General features: G+C 39.1%; 1 protein-coding gene across 1 annotated transcript in view; it reads left to right on the forward strand.

Annotated features, from left to right (window-relative positions):
* LOC150083028 (DNA-dependent protein kinase catalytic subunit-like) overlaps positions 1-25,579 on the forward strand; it is a 183,460-nt gene that overhangs the window by 66,051 nt on the left and 91,830 nt on the right. The window contains exon 4 of the mRNA XM_090378361.1: positions 5,479-5,596. Within this exon, the coding sequence (XP_090234487.1) occupies positions 5,479-5,596 (118 nt within the window). The remainder of the gene's footprint in view (positions 1-5,478; positions 5,597-25,579) is intronic.

Below are 25,579 nucleotides of genomic sequence, written 5' to 3' on the forward strand. Positions count from 1 at the left end.
CGAAGGAATTTAATTTTAAGTTACTCACCTATGCTGACGATTTTAAAATCAATAAAAAGATTTGTTCTCTTCATGAATGTATTATAACGGAACAGGAACTAAAAAACTAAAAATAATTTACTCTTGGATCTAACATAATTGTTTATCTATTAGCCTTGAAAAATGCTGTTCCCTGTCTATTTCAGACTACTGGAAATAATATACATTTGATTTGAACTATGCATTGGACAATTGTATAATAGAAAAGGTTAAAGAAACAAGGGATTTGGAGATTATTTTCTCCTCTAATGGAAACTTTGACAGACATTGACAGAATTACTGCCAGAGCTCCAAAAATAGTAGGTTTTCTAAATTGAATCTTTTTTTTTTTTTTTTTTTAATTTCAACAATATCCAACTAATAAAAACAGCCTATACTATGACAGTCTATCCAGTTCTGGAATGTGCTTCTGAGGTTTAGGCTCCCAGTGCTAAATTTTTAATTAATCAACTGGAGCAGATTTGGAGGATCATGATCAGGTTTCTTATATATAAATCTCAATTAAAATTTGAAATGAAACCCTATGATGAGTGGCATAAATTTTTTGGCTTATATCCTCTAAATCAGAGAACTGTTGTACATTATTTTTCTGCATTTATTAATCTTCATTAAATTGCATTCCTTTGATCTGTGTTCTGTGGTCAGTATAGGGCATCCATCTAGGCCAGCCACTAAGACATCATAAACCTTTTGTTCTTCATAAATTCAGAACTAACTATTTGAAATTTTACTTTTTCAATAGAATATTAAATTTTTTAAACTCTGCTAATATTGATGTTTTCTATGTAAGGACCAATATAAAGAAATAAGTTTTCAATTGGTATAGTTCTGAAAAGCATAACAATTGATAAGTGAAACTACTCTTAAGTGAAAATAATAAAAATAAATCAAAATTGAAACTTTGGATATGATGACTCATCCCATTTGGTTGATATAAGTTCTCTTCTTCTATCCCTTTTACTTTTAGATGTAACTGATTCAATTTTAAATCTTATATCACTATTTTACTTTAGTTATTTTTTATTACTTTATTAATTTCCATATACAGGAACTCCCCAACTTACGTAATACTCGACTTACGGAAATTCAACTTTACGTAAGTTTTTGCTGGCAGGTGAAAACTTAAAAAAATTGTGGAAATGTATTTTGCATACCATAGAAATAAATGGAGGTATCGTGAAAATATCGTAATGCAAACCCAATAACACATTGTTTTTTTTTTTCCAAGTCCTTGGAAATTGAAAATTTTGCTATATTACTAAGTTATTTATCTCTCTAAAACACCAAATACGGAGGATGTGGAGAGGTCAGGGAATGACCACCGCATATCCCGGAGCAATATGGCCTTGCTCCTAAAAATTGCTAATGCTCCTGAAAACCAAACAAACAAACAAACAAACAAACATCTCTCTAAAAGGTCATATTTATAATGGAAATTGCACTACCCTTTCATTGTTATATGTTCCTGTTATAAGAATCAATTTTGAATGCGATTGATTCAAATTTCAAAATTTTTGAATTTTGAAATTTGAATCAATTTTTTCTAAAGCATGTTTCTGGAGGTCACGACCAAAAAACAATAAAAACAAATTGTACTTTCCGGTTTATTGGGCATTTCTGTTAGTGCATCTAAGTATAAATGGGTAGTAAACTCGATCTTATTGCATTTGCTAAAATACCGATATCTGCAATTGTATGGGTTTTTACACTATTATGGTGAAATGTGTTCCCCTTCACTGATCTTCAATCATATAAAAAACACAAATTTTCAGAAACTTCTCTTTGTTCCTATTTACGTATTACAATGATGAAAGAAAAGGGATCAACAGAAAGAGCAAGTGCTGGCAGTGCCAGGAAACTGAAACAAAATTGATTTAGAAATGAAGATGGAAATGATTAAGAAGCAGGACACAGTTTGTCATCTATTGCAAGGGAAATAGGTCTTGCTGCTTCAACAGAAAATACTATTTTAAAGGACAGAGCACGTATAAAAGAACATGCCAAAGGATCAACGCACTTAAGATCAACAGTGATCACAAAACAGCGTTCTGGTGCTGTATCGAAGGTGGAACAGTTTTTAATATGGAGGGAAAATGAGATTCAGAAGCGAGTGCCCCTGAGTCTAATGACCATTCAAGCAAAAGCAACAAGTATTTATGAAGATATTAAGGATAAGTTCTGCGAACTCCAAGCCAGGTTCGTGGAAAGCAATGGGTGGTTTAATATGTTCAAGCACTGCGCTATTTTCCACAATGTTAAAATATGTGGTGAAGTCGCCAGTGCCGATTCTGCACCAGCAGAGAAATTTTGTGATGTGTTGGAAAAAATTATTAATGAAGGCGGCTATTCAACGCAGAAAATTTTAAGGTTGATGTGACTGCTCTGTAGTGAGGGAAAAAAAAGCCGATTTGAACATACATTGCCAAAGAAGAAAATTTAATGCCAGGTTTCAAGGCATCAAAAGATAGGGCCACGCTCTTGCTTTGGGCTAATGCAGCGGGAGATTTCAGATTAAAACTACTGCTTTTGTACCATTCTGAAATCCTCGTGCATTTAAGGGTATCAATAAAGCCACCCTACCTGTGCATTTCTGATCGAACCAGAGAGCATGGATAACAGTATCTCTCTTTGAGGATTGGTTTAAATGCTATTTCATTCCTGAGGTTGAAAATTATTGTAAAGACAAAAACGTTCCTTTCAAGATTTTGCTTCTATTAGATAATGCTCCTGGTCATCCTATGCATCTGGATGATTTCAATTCGAACGTGAGAGTCATTTTTCTACCGCCAAACACAACTTCACTCATCCAACCCTATGGATCAGGGTGTTATTTCGAATTTAAAAGCATACTATTTACGCACATTTGCAGTAGATGATGAGAAAAACTTTATGTTAAGAGACTTGGAAATCTCGCAATATTTTACCACGCCATCTTAAACATTAATAAGGCCTGGGTGGAAATTAGTAAAAGTTGTTTAAATGGCGCATGGAAGAAAATATGCCCACAGCACGTAAAAGGCTTCAAAAAAGTTTGAAAAAGACGAATCATATGTAGAGGTTACAGATAAGATTGCAAAGGTTGCAGAGCTGCTTCACTTGGAGGTTGATGCCAAAGATGTGGAGGAGTTAATAGAGGAAGAAGAGAAGGAATTATCTAACGAAGAGAGGCGCCTCCGTAGCCAGGTGGGAAGGAGCAGCAGTGCGTAGCACACGCTTCTTGATTAGACCGGGGTTCGAACCCGTCACCACCAAATACGGAGGATGCGGAAAGGTCAAGGGAATGACCACCGCATATTCCTGGAGCAATATGGCCTTAGTTGCTAATGCTCCTAAAAAAAAAAACCAAAAAAAACCAAACCAAATCTAACGAAGAACTTATTGACTTGCAGGCAGTGAAAGAAGAAAATGCTGACGAAGCTCAAGAGGAACCAAATGAGGAGCCGAGATGCTTCATCACCAGAGAGAGATGGCAATGGCATTTCATGAAATTGCATCGGCAGTGGTGAAGTTTGAGAAGATGGATCCTGACAGTGAACGATTCTTAAAAGTTAACAGAGGGGTGAATGATATGCTTGCTTCCTACAAAGAAATCTATGATGAAAAGAAAAAAGCCACCATCCAGTCATCTATTAATATGTTCTTTCGTAAGGTTGAGCAGTTGACCCCTTCTAAATCTCCACAGTCCTCAACATCTGCAGTGGTGTACTTATCAGCTGAAGATGTCAATTCTGAAAATGATGTTCAAGAGGTTAAACTTACTGACGTTATTCCTGTCCCCTCTCTTTTTTTGTAGTTTTACAATTTTGAAATTTTTTTACATGCTTTTGTAATTTTTCCTGCACATGGGATAAAAAAATTGAATAAATACAATAAATAATTTTATTCACTCATTCGTCAAACATTTCTTTTTTTGATTCAATCAATTCAGCAAGCACAGTTGCGAGTGCTGCACAACCATAGGGGAAATTCTGACTTACGTAGCGTTCCGCGGAATGCAATCTTTACGTAAGTCGGGGAGTTCCTGTATTTAAATTTAATCCCATTTGTATAGCATTTGCTGTTTATAATCTGTTATATCTGGTTTATATGGTTGTTCAACAAAGCCACTAAGCCATCATCTTTTTAACTTCAGAGCTAAGTATTTAAAATTTGATTTTTTACTCTTGTAAATTTTAGTATTTTAACACATCTAGTGCTGATTTTCTTATTAAAGAACCAATATAAAAAATAAATAAATAAAGAAAAGAAAAGCAGGTTATCAACTGTAACAACTGTGGAGATCATAAGTTACTAATGATGTTAAATGGGAGGGAATGGATATTTGGATATTGAAAACTATGCCGAATCAGTGGATTTGTGATTTATCTTCTCTCCTAATTAAATTACTTTTTTTGTTTCTTTTTATTATCTCTTAGATGTACTGGATCCAATCAAGAATCTGTATTTCTTTGTTTTATTTATGTTATTTTTTATTGCATATTAATATTCATATTTTTATTTTATTTCCATATCATAAGACATTTTTCTGTTTTTGGAATTTAATAATAATAAAAAAAAAACTTAAAATCTCTGAATAATAGCATTAGCATCTTTTCAGATAGCAGTTTTTATCATTTCGTCAATTTCTTTTCAAGTTTTTCTTAATTTGAAAGAAAATTTTATGCAAATTTATTGCTTAGTAAAATCACTCATGTTAACATCCAATGAAATACATAAAGCATCTTATATTGAATGATCACTAATCGTGTTCCCACTTTTCTTGTTATTCAATTCAACACACACACACACACACACACACACACACACACACACACACACACACACACACACACACACACACACACACACACACACACACACTCTTTAAAGGTGCCTCCGTAGCCAGGTGGGCAGGGGCAGCAGTGCATAGCACACGCTTCTTGATTAGACCGGGGTTCGAGCCCGTGAGCCACCAAATATGGAGGATGCGGAAAGGTCAGGGAATGACCACTGCATATCCCCGGGGCAATATGGCCTTAGGTGCTAATGCTCCTAAAAACCAAATAACAACAACAAATAACAACACACTTTAATTCAGACTGAATGCAGATAAATGGGCAATTTGTATGTTTTATGTCTCAGCAAGTCACCGAACATGTTGTTGACAAGTTGCACCTTGCTACAGTACTAAATTTCAAGATACAAAGTCATCCTCCAAACTTTTATCACATCTACTATGCAGTAGTTTACTTTTATATCATAATATTACTGATATATTGTTATATTTAGTTGGTTGTTTTTATCTTTACATTTATGCAATTGCCTTAATTTTTATTTATAATTCCTCCTGTCCTGGTCAGAAGAATGTGACAAGTATCACCAGTTATCTTACTTCTAATTTTCATTAAGCGATTTATTAATATATTAAATTCTTTTAATATTTTTTATTAATTTATTTAGGTATTCTTCTTTTGGAAAAGAATTTACACTGTTTTGAAGTTAATGCATCACCACCACCAGCAAAGAAAATCAAAAAGGAATATTTGCCTAACACTGTATGTTGGATTAAATTAGCAGAGTAAGTCCTTTTGATATTATTGAAAACATCTGATTCATTGGAATAAGACAGTTCATTGTGGAAAGTTAGTCTTTACCACCTTGTTCATTCAAGTGAAAAGTTTCGGTTTGCAATTCATATATAAAAGAATATTTAGCTTTTTCATGTGCACACTTTTTGCTTTCCGCAAGCCAGGGCTAGCTGCTATGCATCATGCTGTAACAAGAGACTTTTACGAACACTTAATTTTTTACAGTCTTTAAAGTTTTCTGTATATAAAAGAATATTTATAGTGCTTTTAATTTTTAGTTTAGTGCTTTTAATTTTTAGTTTAGTGCTTTTAATTTTTAGCTTAGTGCTTTTAATTTTAGAATTCTACCTGTCTCAAGGCAATGATTCAAATTTTTTCAAAAGTTTCTTCAGCTACTATCAATGCTGTTAATAATGGCAGTAATAGAAAAAAGAAAGATTGTATCAGAAGGGCTGAGAAGAAAAGAAAACATCTTGAGTATGAAGCAGCACTTAAAAATCCTGATATCAAAGAAAACAAAGCAATTATTGAAAAATATGAAAATAATAAGTTAAAGCTTCACAATTAAGAAAGGAAATACAAAAGACTACTTTTATGTCACAAGACTATGTGGAAGAAATGTTTGGTTCACGTACACTTCACAAATGACAGAGCTGGATCGAAAGCATATATTCCATGGATTCACATGTATTCAAACGAAAGGGGAATATAACTTCATTTTCAGTGAACACAGTTTCCTGTAAAATTGGCTTTTAGTATGATAATAAGCAAAAGTAAAGGTCAAACATTATCCAAGTTGGGTGGTGACTTAACATAACCATGTTTTTTGCATGGACAATTAAAGGCAACTAAAAATCTCTTTGTATTAATGGAAAAACGAATAAAAAATGCTGAAGAATGGGGTGTGGGAAAATGTATAATTCAGGTTTGTGTGACCCAAGGAAGAAGGGAGCGAAGCAACCTTCTTTTTGGTTAAATTGTAATGTTTAACTTTTTTTTTTTTTTTTTGACAATTATTGTTTTAATCCATATCCATAGCCTCTCCTTCGATTGCAATTTTAAAATATCAGAAATATAATTAAATATAATATAATATCATCAGATTGAACTGGTAATATTTAATTTCTCTTGTTTGTGATGGGTTGTGTAAATCATTTTACTATATATATATAGCTCAGAATTCTTAATTGTCAAGGGCATAGGTGTGACAGGTGTGTATAAGAAAAATCTGTGACCGGTTCATTAAGGAATTGCTTTGGTACTCCTGGTAGTGTAACATTATAACTTAGATAGCACAAAAGAGTTAATTCCAAAGTTGGACTGCATTATTAGTGATTCAATAGAAATCCATATCAGTACTTCTGTCATGGGATCATTCAAGCCACCTATACACAACACAAATAAAAGCAAAAACATGAAATCCAGGCAACCAGAACCAAAGGCAATTGCTGGAATGTATAAAAGCAGTTTTGTCATGTTCACACTGGGTACACCTGAATAACTTCAGTGAGTGATCTGCATTACTGCAAATGCTGGAAGCTATTAGGCTTTTCATACCAACTAAGAAATACTATTCAAGGTTTAGGCCTAAATAGATGTGAGATAACCTAATGAGACTGGTGGCAGGAAAGAAAAATGCATGGGACACATAGAAATTATCAGGAGACACAGATGCCTATGGTAGATATAAGACAGTCTCTAATCAAGTCACAAAGACCATTAGGCAAGCAAAGGCAGATTACTAGAAATCTTTGGCAAACATTGCAAAGAAAAACAGTAAAGACTTCTTTAATTATGTAAACTCTAGAAAGCAGAGGTGAACCAGATTGGTCCACTTGACAGCGATGGTTAGATTGTCGATGAACGTGCTGAGGTATCTGATAAAATGAATGAGTATTTTGCATCTACATTCACACATATGATGTCTGTAGGGAAGTGGAGGCCAGAAGCTTAAATTCTGGCAGGAGCTAAATGATTTTGTAATAACTGAGAGCAAAGTGGAGGGAAAATTGTTGAAATTGAATGTTAGAAAGGCACCTGGGGTGGACGGGATCTATCCAGTTATATTAAAGGAAATAAGCAAACCATTAGCCATAATTTAGAAAGCTTCCTTGGAGTCAGGGGAGGTCCCTATGGACTCACGATTTGCAAAAGGGTGACACAAGTAATTACTGACTTGTTAGTTTTACTTTTGTCCCAGACAAAATAATGGAGTCACTGGTTAATTATGTGATGCAGGATCATCTAGACAAGACTGATGTTATAGTTTAGACACAGCGTGGGTTTGTTAAGGGGAAGTCTTGTCTGACAAATTTGATTGGATATTATGATGTATTCACAAAGGAACTTGATGCAAAGAATAATTTTGATATCATATACTTGGATTTTAAGAAAGCTTTTGATACTGTGGCACATGGAAGACTACTGTACAAATTGAAGCAGTATGGCATCAAGGGAAAGTTGCTAGATTAGATAAAGGGATGGTTCAGTGGGAGAAGACAGATAGTGATTATCAATAAATACTACTGTTCATTGACTAATGTTATTAGTGGAGCCCCAGTTTTCGGTGTTGGGCCCATTGTTGTTTTCGGTATTTATCAATGATATTGATGAAGGTATATCAGAGTTAATGTCTAAGTTTGCAGACAATACAAAGGTTGGCAAGGTTGTTAATGACAGTAATACTGCTGCAACAGGATCTGGAATAGTTAAGCAGATGGGCTGAGAGATGGCAACTAAAGTTTAACATTGATAAATGTAAAGTACTGCATATGGGTAGCAGTAACCCCAGAGTAACATATAAAATGGGTGGTACTACACTCAGGGTATTGGAGAATGAAAAGGACCTAGAGGTAATTATTATTATTGCTCTTATATTATTTCTCCCTGATTGAGGATCCACCTCGTTATGGGTATTGCTACCAAGTACACAGGGTGGTTGTTGTTGTTATGTCTGGTGTTACTTTTGGTCAAGGAACTCTTGACTATCCAAAAGGTGTTCACTGTTGCGACTTTCTGGAGTTCCTTGTAGGTGTTCACTGGGAGACCTATTGCTGCTAGGCTGTTATGTAGGGTCTTTGGCACCATAACTGTAGTTGATATGATTGAGATGGTCGTTACTTGTTGCATATGATCTCTTTGATCTCCTGTCTTAGGTTCGTGTACTTCCTGATTTTTTCACCATGGGTTTTCTGCTTCGTGCCAGTGTTGGGTACTGCTATGTCAATCAGATAGGTAGCTTTTCCTTTTTGTCCACAAGGGTTATGTCCAGTCCGTTATGCAGGATTGTCTTGTCTGTTATTATGGCACAGTCCCAGTACAGCTTGTGAGTTGTAATCTCTAGTACTGCCTGGGGTTCGTACTTGTAGTACGGTACACTTTCTTTGATTACTTGGTATTCCCTTGCTATCTTCTGATGTATTATCCTGGCTACCTGGTTGTGTCTATGAGTGTACTCAGTCTGGATGATTGCCTTGCATCCCACGATGATGTGTTGGATCGTTTCTGAGGCTAGGAGTCATTGTCGACAAGTGTCATCGGTCACTCTGGGCTCCTTGGCAATGTATTTTTTATAGTTTCTGGTGTTGATTACCTAGTCTTGGATGGCGAGCATGACTCCTTCAAGACACTCTTCAAGGTGAAAGAGTGTCCGGCTCGTGAGCCATGCATTGGAAGCAATTTTCTCTATGTGATTTTGATGGAGATCAAGATCATTGTAGAGTCTGCCCTGGAGTGTCTTCTTTGCCCAACTTTCTAGTTTCATTTTTGCCTCCTGGTTGGGAGTGGATGCTCTCACTTAGGATGAGTAGGGTATGCCACTTGTCTATCCTCAATATGGCCTTGTAGAGTGCTGCCCTGTTTTTCTGGAAGTAATCCTTCAGGTTAGCAATCACTATTTTCTGTTGCTCGATGAGGTCTTATCAGGCTCCTTCTTTCCGAGCAATTGTCAGTCTCTCCATGGGGCTGACTTCTGGTGGTGTTGGCGGCTCTTGGTCATCATTGTCCTCGTCTTTCTCATGATATCGTCCAGCTCAGTGTTAGTACAATCTATGACCCCCAAAGGAGTATGTTAGCACTGAGACTGCAAAGGTGTTTATGACTTTAACCGTGTTCCCTCTGTTCAGCTTTGCTTTCAGCAAGCTTCTGAGTCTCTGATGGAATTTTTCATCTAGCAGGCCTTAATTACCTTGTGCTGTAACTGCTGAGCCTGCATCTTTACCAGTCTGCGGCTGACAGTTTCGGTTAACTATTGTTCCCTGGTGCAATCTGCTGTTCTTGCATTGGTCTAGGCCAAATTCTAGCCTAACATCATTGATGAATTCTTCGGTGAGCTGAAGTATAGTTGCTTCTCGGTTGCTGCGTAGAGCTTGATGTTATCCATGTACATCGGGTGGGTGAGGATGTGCAGGTTCTTTCTTCCTTCTGTAAGGTTATATCTGTACTTGCTGTTGTTGAGCATGGGGGATAGAAGGTTAAGTGCTAGACAGAACCACAATAGGTAGGCTCAGGGTATCTCCCTGAAAGGTTCCTCTCCTGATTGTTATTGTTATTTGGATTTTAGGAGCATTAGCAACTAAGGCCATATTGCTCCGGGAATATGCGGTGGTCATTCTGTGACCTTTCCGCATCCTCCGTATTTGGTGTTCACAGGCTCGAACCCCGGTCTAATCAAGAAGTGTGTGCTACGCACTGCTGATCCTGCCCACTTGGCTACGTAGGTGCCCCTCTCCTGATGGAGATTGGCCTGGTTATGATGTTCTTGACCTTGGTGGTTTTTATTTTTTTTTGGTTTATTTTTATGAAAACCCCAAACATGAGAGGTATTAGAACCTATAGCACTTGGTACCGTGCTTGGGTTGGAGGTTGAATAGACGAAAGAAGATATTGGTTGACATTAGACTTGAACTTCTGTAGACTGTAATTTTCAGGAAATACGTATGAAGGAAGGTTGTTCCAGAAAACGGCAGTTGAATGAATAAACGAGGAAGATGAAAAGTTGGTTCTGTGAGTTTGAAGTTGGACAGTAAATGTACGTTGGCTGGTAGCGGCACTTGTTCAGACTGTTTTCAAAGAGAGAGCAAGAATCATAGAAGTCAATTCAGAAGAAAAGTGCCCATGGAAGTATCTGTAGAAAAGGCATGCAGCAGAAATTGTACGTCTATAAGACAGTGAGTGGAGAGACTCTGTTAAAGAGGAGTCATTAATTAATCTAATTTCCGTTTTCTGAATGGAATCTAGAAGCCTGAGAGAGGTCTTGGGAGCACCACCCCAGATGTGGGAACAATATTCCATGGTAGAGCGGATCTGTGATTTGTACAGAGTGAACAGCTGTTTGGAAGAAAAGTAACATCGAGAACGAAAAAGAAAACCAAATTTTCTGGATGCAGAGGAAGCAATATTTGTAATGTGCATGTGCCGAGAGAGCTTAGAAGTCAGGGAAATCCCCAAAAGAGAGATATCGTTTTGCCTAGAAATCGGAGTGTCACCAAAGATAAGAATAGGAGCAGAAGAATCCTTTTTGCGAGATATAAGACAAGACTAAGTTTTAGAAGGATTAAAATCAACTAAGTTGTCTTTGCCCACTGGACGATTACTTGGAGATCGGCATTTAAGGAATTGGTAGCGGATATTCGAGAAGCTGAAGCTGATTGAGCAGGGCAAGGTTTTTCAAAATGGAAAATTGAATGCAATGTGCTATCATCGGCAAAAATTTTGAATAGGATTTCCAGTCAAAGGAAGCAGGTCATTAATATACCATTAATATAGGGTAGACTTTTTTTCAGCCTGGTCTGTACTTGTTAACAGGAGAGACTGCTTCTACAGGGATGGGATACACTTAAATAGAAAGGGTGCAAGAATGTTTGCTGATGCTTTCGAGGCAGTGTTAGGTTTGTCGGAAAACTGCTAGATTGGGGGGGGGGGATTCAAGGACTAATAGATTAACAGTAGCCACTGGCAGAGGTGAAAGTGATTCTTGCTGCTTCTATTGAAATGAGCCGTAGCCTGGAATATAAGATGCAGGATATTTCAGAGAATGCTGGGAATCATTGGGGTACAAATAAACACGTAGGTTGTGTTAGGATAGCTAAGAAAAAGAACAGGTGCATGTATACTTGTGTGTACACCAATGCTAGGAGTTTAGTAAATAAATTTTATGAATTTGAGGTATTGCTCAAAATATCAAAGGCAGATATTGTGGGGATTTCAGAGACGTGGTGTCACACAGATATAAGGAATGCAGAACTGGAATTTGGGGAGTACAATGTCTACAGAAAGGATAGACAGGATAAGAAGGGAGGAGGGGTTATGCTATCAGTTAAGAAATACATAAAATCTAAGGACGTGAAGCCAGTCGACATTGCTGGACAGTGCAGTGTCGAGCCAGTTTGGTGTGACATAAGCATTGGGAGATCAAAATTGAGAGTAGGAGTGTGCTATAGGCCTAATGACTCTGATGAGTATAATAAGAAACTGTACAGGGAAATAGAGTGGGCCAGTAAATCAGAGAGTCTTTTAATGGGGAAATTTTAATTTCCCAGATATTGACTGGAATTTGGGGGCTGGTCACTCACACACTAGCAAGGTTTTTATGGATTTATTGGATGATTGTTTTCTACATCAGCATGTTCGAGAGGCAACTAGAGGGAGTAATACTCTTGATTTGATTATCAGTAGTGATTCTTCCTGCATTAAGAATCTACAGGTAAATGAACCACTAGGTGGCAGTGATCACAGTGTGCTGAAGTGGGATTTACTTAAAGAGGTAACTACCATTAGGGGTAAAGGGAAGGGTTATTGCTTTCGTAAAGGCGACTACGATGGACTGAGACAGTATTTAAATTCTATACAGTGGGACCAACTGATGATGTTACCAACAGCAAATTCAAAATGGGAAGCATTCAAAGAACTTATCTTGGAAGCTACTAGGCTTTACATACCAATTAAGAAATATTGTTCAAGGTTTAGGCCTAAGTGGATGTCAGATGAACTAATGAGACATATGGCAGAGAAGAAAAATGCATGGGATACATACAAATTAACACGTGACACAGAAGCCTATGATAGATACAAGTTGATCTGTAACCAAGTTACAAAGGAGGTCAGGCAGGCGAAGGCAGATTATGAGAAATCTTTGGCAAGGGATGCAAAGAAAAACAGCAAAGAGTTCTTTACTTATGGAAACTCTAGAAGGAAGGGGATGAATCAGATTGGTCCACTTGATATCGTTGGGTCAACTGTTGATGATCCTGCTCAGGTAGCTAACAAACTGAATGAATATTTTGCATCGACATTCACACATGAGGAGTTATTCAGCGAGGGGAATGCCAGAGGTGTATTCAACTCTGGCAGTAAGCTAGAGAATCTTGTAATGACTGAGAGTAATGTGGAGGAGAAATTTTTGAAGATAAATACAAGAAAGGCACGTGGGATGGATGGGATCTATCCAGTTATATTAAAGGAGGCAGCAAAGGAAGTAAGCAAACCCTTAGCCATAATTATGAGAGCTTCCTTGGACTCATAGGAAGTACCCATGGACGGAGATGTGCAAATGTGACCCCGATTCACAAAGGAGGATCAAAGGGCGACACAAGTAATTATAGACCTGTCAGTTTAACTTCTGTTCCTAGAAAATTAATGGAGGCACTGCTTAAAGGAGCACTGCAGGATCATCTAGACAAGACTTCAGTTATAGCTCAGACACAGCATGGTTTTGTTAAGGGGAAGTCTTGCCTGACCAATTTGATTGGATACTATGATGCAGTCACAAAAGAACTGGATTCAGGGAATAACTTTGATATTATATACTTGGATCTTAGAAAGGCTTTTGATACTGTTGCACATGGAAGACTGCTGCACAAATTGGAGCAGTGTGGCATGGGAGGCAAATTGCTGCTATGGATAAAGGGGTGGTTGAGTGGGAGAAGGCATAGAGTGGTAATCAATGGACACTGCTCATCGTGGACTAATGTTATTAGTGGAGTCCTTCAGGGTTCAGTATTGGGTCCATTATTGTTTTCTGTATTTATAAATGATATTGATGATGGTATATCAAGCTTAATGTACAAGTTTGCAGACGATACGAAGGTTGGCAGGCTTGTCAAGGACACTACTGACACTATGCTACTGCAACAGGATCTGGAAAGGTTGAGCAGATGGGCTGAGAGGTGGCAAATGAAGTTTAACATTGACAAATGTAAAGTACTACATATGGTAAACAGCAACCCCAGATCAACGTATCAACTCTGTGGTACTACACTGACAGTGGTAGAGAATGAAAGGGACCTGGGGGTGGTTGTGCAGGCAGATATGAAGTTTTCTGAGCAGTGCAGACGGCCTACAAGGGTAGCTCATGGTGTATTGTCGATGATATATAGGAATTTTTCTAGCAGGGATAAGGAGGTGATTATTCCCTTGTATAAGGCAATGGTCAGGCCACACCTCGAGTACTGTATACAGGTCTGGAGGCCTAATTTCAAGAAGGATGTAGAGATGCTGGAACGAGTACAGAGAAGGGCAACAAGATTAGTGAATGGAACAAAGGGGTGCTCTTACGAAGAAAGGCTTAAGTTTTGCAAATTACAGTGTCTGGGGACTAGGCACTAGCGAGGTGATCTGATAGAGGTGTATAAAGCCTTGAATGGTTTGAGCATGCTCAATGCTGATTGGATTCTTCCTCTTGCTCAGAATAATCACCTGAGAGGGCATAAATTCAAATTGAGAAAAGACAGATGTAGGATAGACGTGAGGAAATTTGTCTTTATCCAGCAGGTGGTTGGTTGGTGGAATAGATTTCCATCCCTTGTCGTGGAAGTTAGCCTAAATAAGTTTAAGGCTCAGCTGGACAGGTATTTCGAACGAACAGATGGGTGAAGTGGAAGTGGTTATTTTTTATTTATTATTTTTTTTCTTTTTTTTGGCTGATGCTGCATAAGATTGCTTTCTTGCATCAAATGCCTCTACTAATGCTAATACAAGAGGAAAAGAGTGAACCTTGTGGGACACCAGCATTAGTGGAGAAGTTAGAAGACAGAGAGCCATCTGCCATCACCCTCTTGCGCCTCCGTAGCCAGGTGGGAAGGAGCAGCAGTGCGTAGCACACGCTTCTTGATTAAACCGGGGTTTGAGCCCGTCACCACCAAATATGGAGGATGCGGAAAGGTCAGGGATCGACCACCGCATATCCTGGAGCAATATGGCCTTAGTTGCTAATGCTCCTAAAAACCAAATAACAAACAAACAACAAACAAACTATCACCCTCAGTGAGCGATCAGAGAGAAAACTGTATAACCAATTACAAAAAACAGTTGGCAAACCATAAGTTGGAAGCTTGTTTAGAAGACCTTTATGCCAAACACGATCGAAAGCCTTTGAGATGTCAAGAGCAACTGCTGGTGTTTCACCAAACCTCTCCATTGAATTTGTCCATAAATGTGTAAAAAGAAAAAAAAAGTAAAGTGCAGCCAATATCAACCCATTGCAGGCCTCCTCAACAATTCATGCTGAGGGAAATGGACCATAATCTGCCACGCTGGTCCAGTGCGGGTTGGCAGATCGACCATATTCAGCAGTCAGGGGCTTGAACCCCGGTCTACTCAAAGAGCGTGTGCTACTGCACTCCCGCTCCTGACCACTCGGCTACGGAGGCCATAACATAAGTCAAAATATCACTTGTGGATCAACACTGACGGAATCCATACTCATGATCGTTGATCAGATGGAAGGTTTCTAGTTAGTTTAAAGAGTTGGCGGTTAATTGATTTCTCCAATACTTTAGAAAGAGTAGAAGTAATTGCAATGGAACGATAATTGGATGGAAGGGACTTGTTGCCCTTTTTTAGGAACTGGCTGGATATGAGCAAATTTCAAAGCAGAAAGAAAAACACCTTTGGAATAAGAAAGTGAAAAAAGGTGCAAAGAACAGGAGTAAGTTCAGGTGCATAGGTTTTGAGAACAAGTGGAGAAATACCATCAGGACCCTGGAGCTTTCTTAGCATCAAGATTCACCAAAATCCTACTGACATTGTTTTGATGAAAGACCACAGGACGCATTGAATGGAGTGTGTTGGGAATGGTGGGAGGTGTTTTACCAAGATCATTAATACATGAGTTGGAAGAGAAATGTAATGGTAGCAGATCAGCTTTATCCTTGGCTGAAGTGACAACAGACCCATCTGGTTTTGGCAGAGGTGGGAGCAGAGATGGGCAAAATTTGCGGCCAATAGCTTTGACAAGAGACCAGGATGCTCAGTTGCCATTAGGGCAAGAAGCAAGTTTTCTACTCTTAGTCTGTTCAAAATCTAGTTTGGACCGATTAATGACTGCTTTACAATTGTTGCGAGCTTTGGTGTAGGCAGAAAATGAAACTGAAGAATTGGAAAGAAGCCAATTACAATATGCAACATTCTTCTCTTGAACAGCCTTAGCACATTTATTGGAAACCAAGGTTTAGATAAAGGACGAGATTTTAGAGTGGAGTGTGGAATAAAGGATTCCATTCCTACAAGAATAATTTCACCGACACGATCTTCGAGCCCGTTACCACCAAATACGGAGGATGCGGAAAGGTCAGGGAATGACCACCACATATCCCGGAGCAATATGGTCTTAGTTGCTAATGCTCCTAAAAACCAAATAACAAACAAACAAACTGATACGATCTGAGCAAATGTTGACATCAGAAGTTTTGAAACAGTAGTCTGACCAAGGAAAAGAAGAAAAGAAATGAAAAGGTGGTACTCCATATCACCATTGTTGCTCCTAGGAAGGTTGTCACTATCAGATTGACTTTGTAGATGGCACCTCTGTTACCCAGCTATGAGGCACAGAGTCGAAGGCCTTGCAGTAATACATGTAGGCTGTGTACATGTTGCGGCGCTTCTTGTAGGCTTGCTCTATAACTGCAGCGTCTATGGTTAATTGTTCCTTACATCCTTTGCTCAGCCGGTTGCATCCTTACTGCTGTTCAGCCATTATGTTCTGGCTCTTCAAGTGTTCTGATATCTTCTTGGTTATGCAGCTGGTCAGGATCTTGTACATTGTTGGGAGGCAGGTGATTGGCCTGTATTTTACCTGGTTTCTTGTATATTTTTTTCTTTAGACTTCAGATATGTGATTCCTTGAGTGAGAAACTCGGCAATTCATAAGATGAAACATTATTTAGAAGACCTTTATGCAAATATGATCAAAAGTCTTAGAAATGTCAAGAGCAACTGCTTGTGTTTCACCAAAATTTTCCATTTAATTTTTCCCCAGGTGGGTAACATAAGCCAGTATCCCACCAGTGGATTGACACTAACAGAACTCATACTGCTAATTACTGTTCAGATGAAAAGTTTCAAGATAGTTTAGGAGTTGGCATTTATTAGATTTCTCCATTACTTTGGAAACAGTAGAGGTAAGTGCAGTGGGATGAGGTGCCTCCGTAGCCAGGTGAGCAGGAGCAGCAGTGTGTAGCACACGCTTCTTGATTAGACTGGTGTTTGAGCCCGTGACCACCAAATACGGAGGATGCGGAAAGCTCAGGGAATGACCACCGCCTATCCCCGGAGCAATATGGCCTTAGTTGCTAATGCTCCTAAAAACCAAATAACAAATAACATCAGCAGTGGGATGATAATTTGATGGGAGGGATTTGTCTCCCTTTTTGAGAACTGGTTGGATTTGAGAAAATTTCCAAGCAGTAGGAAAAAACACACTAGTGGAATAAGAGTCTGTAAAAAGGCCACACAGAACAGGAGCAAGCTCAGGAGCAAAGGTTTAAGAATGAGTAGAGAAATGCAATCAGAAGCTAAGAGGTTTCTTGGCATAGATTGTTCAGAATTATTCTGACATCCTTTTGATGGAAGACCACAGGATGGACTGGGTGGAGTATACTGAGAATGGTAGGAGGTGGTTTACCAAGATCATCAATAAAAGAAGGATGCTAGTAAGTCGGTTCATCTTTAGCTGATGTGAAACTAGAACCATCAGGTTTTAACAGAGATGGGAATACAGATGGGCAATATTTGGGGACTAATGCTCAAATATTTTTTTGGCTGAGAAGCAAATTTTTTACTCCTGTTCAGAATCTAGTGTGGATTGATTAATAAGCGCTTTGCAGTTGTTGCAAGCAGTAGTAGTAGTTGAGGCTTGTGATACAAGAAAGCAAGCTTATGTAGCATGAGCCAAAACAAAAAAAAAAAAAAAAAAAACCCATTTCACACATACAATCCCTCTAAATGTTTGCCAAGTTTCTCCTTGAATTTATTTAAGCTATCAACTTCCACGGCGACAGGTGAAAATTTGTTCCAACAATCAATTATCTGCTGGATAAAGACAAATTTCTGCACATCTATGCTATAACTACCTTTCCTCAATTTATGCCCCCTCAGGTTCATAATCTGAGCAAGAGGAGGAATCCCATACAGCTGTATACTGTGCTGCCATAGCAGGCACTAGGATTAATAGAAGAGAAATGAGAGACCTGCAGTAGAAGAACTGAAAAAAGAAAAAAACGCCAGCATGGGAAAGAAAACTTCAGCAGAAGAGAGAAGAATTAACAGTCAAGATAGGCGAATTGACCCAGTCCCAACAGGATAATCGGAGAAAGAAATTGATTGGAAAAGTGAAGAGCATCCTCATGCGAGACAGTATCCACAGAAAACACGAGACCAAAAATCAGAGAATAGGAGGATACTTGCACAGACTGAAGCAGAACCTCCTCACAATCAGCAAGAGATTATGCTGATACAAAGAGAGCTCCCAGGGAAAATAAACAACCGAATCTTCAGTGAGGACCATAGTGCCTTCTGCAGGAGTCTCGGAGAAGACGGGAAAGATGGAAACAGGTCACCTGATCAGAAGACGATCGAGGAGTTCTGGGGCAACGTATGGAGCAGTGTAGTAAGACATAACAGCCGAGCCCATGGATAGAACTAGAATGGAAGAAAACCAAGGATGTGCAAGATGTGAGAGAGTGAAAGATTCAGGAGAAAGAAGTATAACAGTTGATCAGGAACTCCCACAACTGGTGAACCCCAGGAACAGATAACATCCACAACTACTGGTACAAGGAGCTCACTTGCCCACAGAAGCACCTAGCAGAGCAGTTCACCTGATTGATAATACACTCAGAGACAATTCCGCTAAGATTCTCACTCAAGGAATTACATATCTGAAGCCTAAAGACCAAAGTACAAGAAAGCCGGTGAAATACAGGCCATTTCCTGTCTCCCAATGATGTACAAGCTCCTGACCAGCTGCATAACCAAGACGATATCAGACAACCTAGAGAGCCAGAACATAATGACCGAACAGCAGAAAGGACGCAAGCTAATAAACAAAGGATTGCAAGGAGCAATTAACCATATATGCCACCATTATAGATCAAGCTCACAAGAAGCGCCACAATCTGTACGTGGCCTACGTCGATTACCACAAGGCCTTTGACTCCATGCCTCATAGCTGGCTAACAGAGATGCTGAAGATCTTCAAAGTCAATCTGAATGGTAATCAACTTTCTAGAAGAAATCATGGTGAAATGAAGTGCCGCCGTCAAGGTCGAGAACATCACAACCAGGCCAATTCCTATCAGCAGGGGTATCTTTTGGGGAGATGCACTGAGCCGACTGTTTTGCTGTCTAGCTATCCACCATGCTCAACAACAGCCAAGATAGCAAGTATGGATATAACCTCAAAGAAGGAAAAACTTGTACACCCTCTCCCAACTTATGTACATGGATGATATCAAGCTCTACGTAGCAACAGAGAAGCAACTACTTTGAATCACCAAAGAATTCGGCAATTATATCAGGATGAAGTTTGGTCTACACAAATGTAAGATTCATGGATTGCATCAGGGGAAATTAGTCCCCCAAAACTACCAGCTGCAGACTGGTGAAGATATCAAAACCATGACAGAGGGAGAGACCTACGAATACTTGGGGATGATGCAGGCTCAGCATTTACAGCGTAAGGAAATCAAGGCCTGCCTAACCAAACAATACCTCTAGAGACTCAGAAGCCTGTTGAAAGCAAAACTGAATGGACAGAACAGAGTTAAAGCCATAACCACCTATGCAGTCTTAGTGCTATAATACTTGTTTGGGATCATAGATTGAAGTAACACCGAGCTGGAGGATATCATGAGAAAAACAAGGACAGTGATAACCAAGAGCTGCCAATAACTCAGAAAGAGGGAGGAAGGGGCCCGATAGACCTCATCATTGAAAGAAAACAGTGGTAGAAAACCTGAGGGATTACATCCAGAAAAACGGAGGAGCACTCTACCAGGCCATAATGAAGATAGACAAGTGGCATACTCCACTCAACCTAAGGGAGGAGTTCCCTCCCACCCAGGAGGCAGAAACAAAGCTAGAAAGAGGGGCAAAGAAGACACTCCATGGCAGACACTACAATTACCTCCATCAAGATCACATAGATAAAATTGCTTCCAATGCGTTGCTCACTGGTGGGACACACTTCCCCGACACTGAATTATTCACACTCGCCATCCAAGACCAGGTAATCAACACCAGAAACTATAGAAAATACATCGCCAAGGAGCCCGGAATGTCAGATGATACATATTGAAGGCATCTCCGTAGCCAGGTGGGAAGGAGCAGCAGTGCGTAGCACATGCTTCTTGATTAGACCGGGGTTCGAGCCTGTCACCACCAAATACGGAGGATGCGGAAAGGTCAAGGGAATGACCACCGCATATTCCCGGAGCAATAAGGCCTTAGTTGCTAATGCTCCTAAAAACCAAATAACAATAACAGACACATATTGACAATGCCACCTAGCCTCAGAGACAATCGAACATATCACTGCGGGATGCAAGGTGATCACCCAGACTGAGTACGGTCATAGACACGCCCAGATAACCAGGAGAATACATCAGAAGCTAGCAAGGAAATACAGGTTGATCAAAGAAAGTGTACTGAATTACAAGTACCAAACTCAGGCAGTAATAGAGACCCAAACCCACAAGCTGTACTGGAACTGGGCCATAATAACAGACAAGACAATCTCGCACAACAGACCGGAGATAACCCTTGTTGAAAAGAAGGTAAAGGCTATCTGTGTGATTTGACATAGCGGTGCCCAACACTGATACCTCCAGAAAACCCATGAGGAAAAAATCAGGAAGTACAAGAACCTACTCTTTGATTGCCTGTACTTTGATCTCCTGTACAAGAAGCACAGGAGATCAAAGAGATGTGGAATGTTCAACAAGAAATAGCCATCCCGATCATCAAGAAAACCACTGTATGGTGCCAAAGGCCCAGCAGCAATAGGTCTACCAGTGAACACCTACAAGTAACTCCAAAAAGTCGCAATCCTGAACACCTATAGGATATTCAGAGAATTTGGAATTAGTATTAGTTGAGGCATATTATGCAAGAAAGCAAGCTTATATCCCATTTCACCCATCTGCAATAGGTCTACCAGAGAACACCTACAAGTAACTCCAAAAAGTCGCAATCCTGAACACCTATAGGATATTCAGAGAATTTGGAATTAGTATTAGTTGAGGCATATTATGCAAGAAAGCAAGCTTATATCCCATTTCACCCATCTGGTCACTCCAAATGTTTGTGTAGGTCATCATTAAATTTATTTAAGCTATCAACTTCCACAACAACAGATGGAAGTCTGTTCCAGGGATCAACTACTTGCTGGCTTAAGAAAAAAATTTCCCCACATCTATTCTAAAACTTTCTTACCTAAATTTGAATCTATGCCCCCCCCTCAGGTTCTTAATATAAGCAAGCGGAAGTATCCCATCAGATTTGAGCCTGCTCAAACAATTCAAGGTCTTATAAACCTCAATCAGTTTATCAGTTTATAAACCTGAATCACCCTCTCAATGCTGCAATTTGCAGAATGTAAGCCTCTCTTGGTAAAAGCCACCAATCTTGCTGCCCTTCTATGTACTCGTTCTAGCACTCTACATCCTCTCTAAATTGATGCCTTCAGACCTGTAAGCAGCACCCAAGGTGTGCCCTGACCATTGCCTTGTACAAAGGGATAATCACCTCCTTGTCTCTTTTAGAAAAATTCCTATATATCATTGACAAAATTACATGACTTGCTCTGGCAGCCTGTCTGCACTCTCAGATAACTCATATCTGACTGCGCAATAACAACCAGGTTTTTTTCATTCTCCACATCCCTAGGTGTAGTACCACACAGTTCGTACATTTCTCTTGGGTTACTGCTACCCATGTGCAGTAGTTTGCATTTGTCAATGTTAAACTTCGGTTGCCACTTCTCAGCCCATCTGCCTAACTTTTTTAGATCCTGTTGCAGTAGCATAATGTCTTTATTGTCATTATCAACCCTGCCAACCTTTATTTATCTGGAAACTTGGACATTAAGCCTCATATACCTTCACTGATATCATTGATAAATACACAAAACAACAATGGGCCCAGCACCAAACCCTGGTGGACTCTACTAATAACATTATTTCACTTAGAGCAGTGTCCATTTATTACCACTCTCTGCCATCTCCCACTCAATCATCCCTTTATCTGTTGTAACAACTTGCCCTTAATGCAGTACTGCTCCAATTTGTATAGTAATCTTCCATGTGCAACAGTATCAAAAGCCTTCCCGAAATCCAAGTATATGAGGTCAAAATTATTTTTTTCATCCAGTTCCTTCGTGACCACATTGTCACAAACTACCCTTAACAAACCCATGCTGCATCAGAACTATTACTGCAGTCTTGTCTAGGTGATCCTGCATCACTTCTTTAACCAGTGACTTCATTATTTTCCCCGGAACAGAAGTTAAACTAACAGGTCTATAATTATTTGTGTCACCCTTTGAACCCCCTTTGTTAAATGGGGATAGTTTTGCACATCTTCAGTCCATTGGGACCCTTCCTGAATCTAAGGATGTTCTCATAATTATGGCTAAAAGTTTGCTAACTTCCCTCGCTGCCTCCTTCAATATAACTGGATAGATTCCCACTGCCCCAGATGCCTTTTTTTTTTTTATGTTTAACTTCAACAATTTCTCCTCAACTTTGCCCTGTGTTATTACAAAATTATTTAGCTCCCTGTTAGAGTTTAGTAAACTTCTGTCCTCCCCTTCCTTACAGAATTCCCCATTTGGGAATCTAGATGCAAAATACTCATTCAGTTTGTCAGCTATCTGATCAGGATCATCAACAGTCAAACCACAAATATCAAGTGGACCAAACTATTTTGTCCCCTTCCTTCTAGAGTTTACATAAGTAAAGAACTCTTTGTTGTTTTTCTTTGCATTCTTTGCCAAGGATTTCTCATAATCAGCCTTTGCTTGCATAACCTCCTTTATGACTTGATTACAGACTAGCTTACATCTGCCATAGGCTTCTGTGTCGCCTGATAATTTATATCCATCCCAGCATTCCCACACATTTTTCTTCTTTCCCACTAGCCTCATTAGTTCATTTGACATCCATTAAGTCTAAATCTGGAATGGGAATTTCTTAGTTGATATGAAACCCTAGTAGCTTCCAAGTCAATTCTTTCAAGACTTCCCATTCAGAATTCGCTGTTTTTAACATCAGTTAATCCCACTGTATAGACTATAAAAACTGTCTGAGCCCACTGTAGTCACCTTCACTTTACCCTTGATGGTAGTTACTTCTTTAAGTAAATCCCACATCATTACACTGTTATCACTGTCACCTAGTGGTTCCTTTATCTGTAAATTCTTAATGCATGAATAAACACTTCTGATAATCAGATCAAGAGTATTACTCCCTCTGGTTGCCCCTCGAACATGTTGCTGTTGAAAACAATCCTCCAATAAATCCACAAAATTGTTGCTAACATGCGAGTGGCCAATCCACAAGTTCCAGTCAATATCTGGAAAGTGAAAATTCCCCATTACAACACATTCTGATTTACTGGCTCACTCTATTTCTCTGCACGATTGTTCTTTGTACTCATCAGAATCATTAGGTCTACAACATACTCCTACTCTCATTTTCTTTCCCAGTGCTTATGTCATATCAAACTGACTCAACACTGCACTGTTCACCCATGTCAACTGGATGCACTTTCTTAGATTTTGTCTCTCTCTTAACTAAAAGCATAACCCCTCCTCCCTTTCTACCTAACCTGTTTCTTTTCTGTACATTTTGTACTCCCCAATTTCCAATTCTGCACTGCTCATATCTGTGTGATACCATGTCTGTGATATCCCAACAGTATTTGTCTTTGATTTCTTGATCAGCACTTCAAATTCATCAAATTTATTTACTATGCTTCTAGCATTGGTGTTCATGCAAGTATATATATATGCACTGGTTCTTATTCTTAATTACCCTAACATACACCACATATTTACTTGTTCCATGATGACCCAGCAGATCTTGAAATCCCCAGCAAGCTGCTCTCTAGGCTGCTGCTCATTACAATAGAAGCAGTGCAAGAATCACTTTCATCTCTGCCTGCAGCTACTGTTAATCTTTTAGTCTGTTAATCACCCCAAGCTAGCAGTTTTCTGACCCACCTTACACTTCCTCAATAGCACCAGCAAATATTCTTGCACCCTTTCTCTTTGCGTCTCTCATCCCTGTAGAAGCTGTTTCTCCTGTTAGCAAGCACTGACCACACTGAAAAACTTCTACACCGTGAGTCTTGCGCAATCTCTCCAGGGCTGAATTGATTGACAAGCCTCTCATCATATACTTCTTCCTCTCTTCTCTGGGCAGAATTGCAGACACTTTCAAATTTAACCCTAACTCTCGACTTTTTTTCAGCATTGACCTGTACTTGTTAAGTAAATCTTCAGATCATTAGTGCCAACGTGTACAACAGTATCACCTTTTGTGCCCTTAAAAGATGATGTCTGCTCTACAACATCATAAACTTTTGCTCCTATCTTACATACCCTCGTCTTCTTTCACCTATCATTTTTGAATAATATAATCTTTATCTCCCTGACAATAGAGGCACCAACAATAACTAGCTCCTGTGGGACCAGCACATTCTGCCTTGGAGATTGTCGCTGTGTTGCCTGATGCATAGGACTGAGCTCTGGCATTGAGTTGGGCAGTTGAGAGCTTGTGGGCCCCTTATATTAATTTCCCCGAGGGCATGTACCCTACACTTCAAACTCTCCCATCAGAACCCTAAGTTGGCACCTAATTTCTTCATGGTCTCTGCACCTAGCACACATAAATGCAACCTCTTTGGCTATACCATGTCCTGTTTCTAGAAAGGTCTGCAAACATTTCACACATTTATTTAGACTGTAATGCATTGGAGAATCGCCCCCTTCATTTCTCCTCCCAGCCATAGTTCTACCTCTACTTTTGTTCGCTGCTTTGCTGCTCTAGTCTGTGTCATGATTCCATTTAAGTACAATTTAATTAACATTATAATTTAATAAGATTAATAAATTTTGCTGATTAATTGATAATACTATACTAAGCTAACAGATTTCTAATACAGTGCTATGTATTTCACTATAAAATTTACGTTAAACCTTACAGTATCAAGTTCGGGATATACATTACACTATCAACTTTGGGATCATATAACAATGGCTGCAAGTTAAGAACTGTAAAATCTACAGACACTAACTATTAACTTTCAAAATTGCTATCTAAATTCAATAAAAACAAGGAGATTAACTAGGACTATAAAGCTACTTATAGAAAATAATTTAATATAACAATTAAGTCAATAAAGCGATTGAGGCACCTCCGTAGCCAGGTGGGAAGGAGCAGCAATGCGTAGCACACGCTTCTTGATTAGACCGGGGTTCGAGCCCGTCACCACCAAATACGGAGGATGCGGAAAGGTCAGGGAATGACCACCGCATATCCCGGAGCAATATGGCCTTAGTTGCTAATGCTCCTAAAAACCAAATAACAACATAACAACAATAAAGCGATTAAATATAAATATAAACTTAGCATTTGCTGGAGCTGGAAAATCTTGTCCAATGTATGGATAGCCTCGTAACCTTCCTCAACCAAGCG

This window comes from Mastigoproctus giganteus, chromosome 7 (genome assembly GCF_048544385.1).
Source record: "Mastigoproctus giganteus isolate SK-2022 chromosome 7, ASM4854438v1, whole genome shotgun sequence".
Taxonomy (NCBI): Eukaryota; Metazoa; Arthropoda; class Arachnida; order Uropygi; family Thelyphonidae; genus Mastigoproctus; species Mastigoproctus giganteus.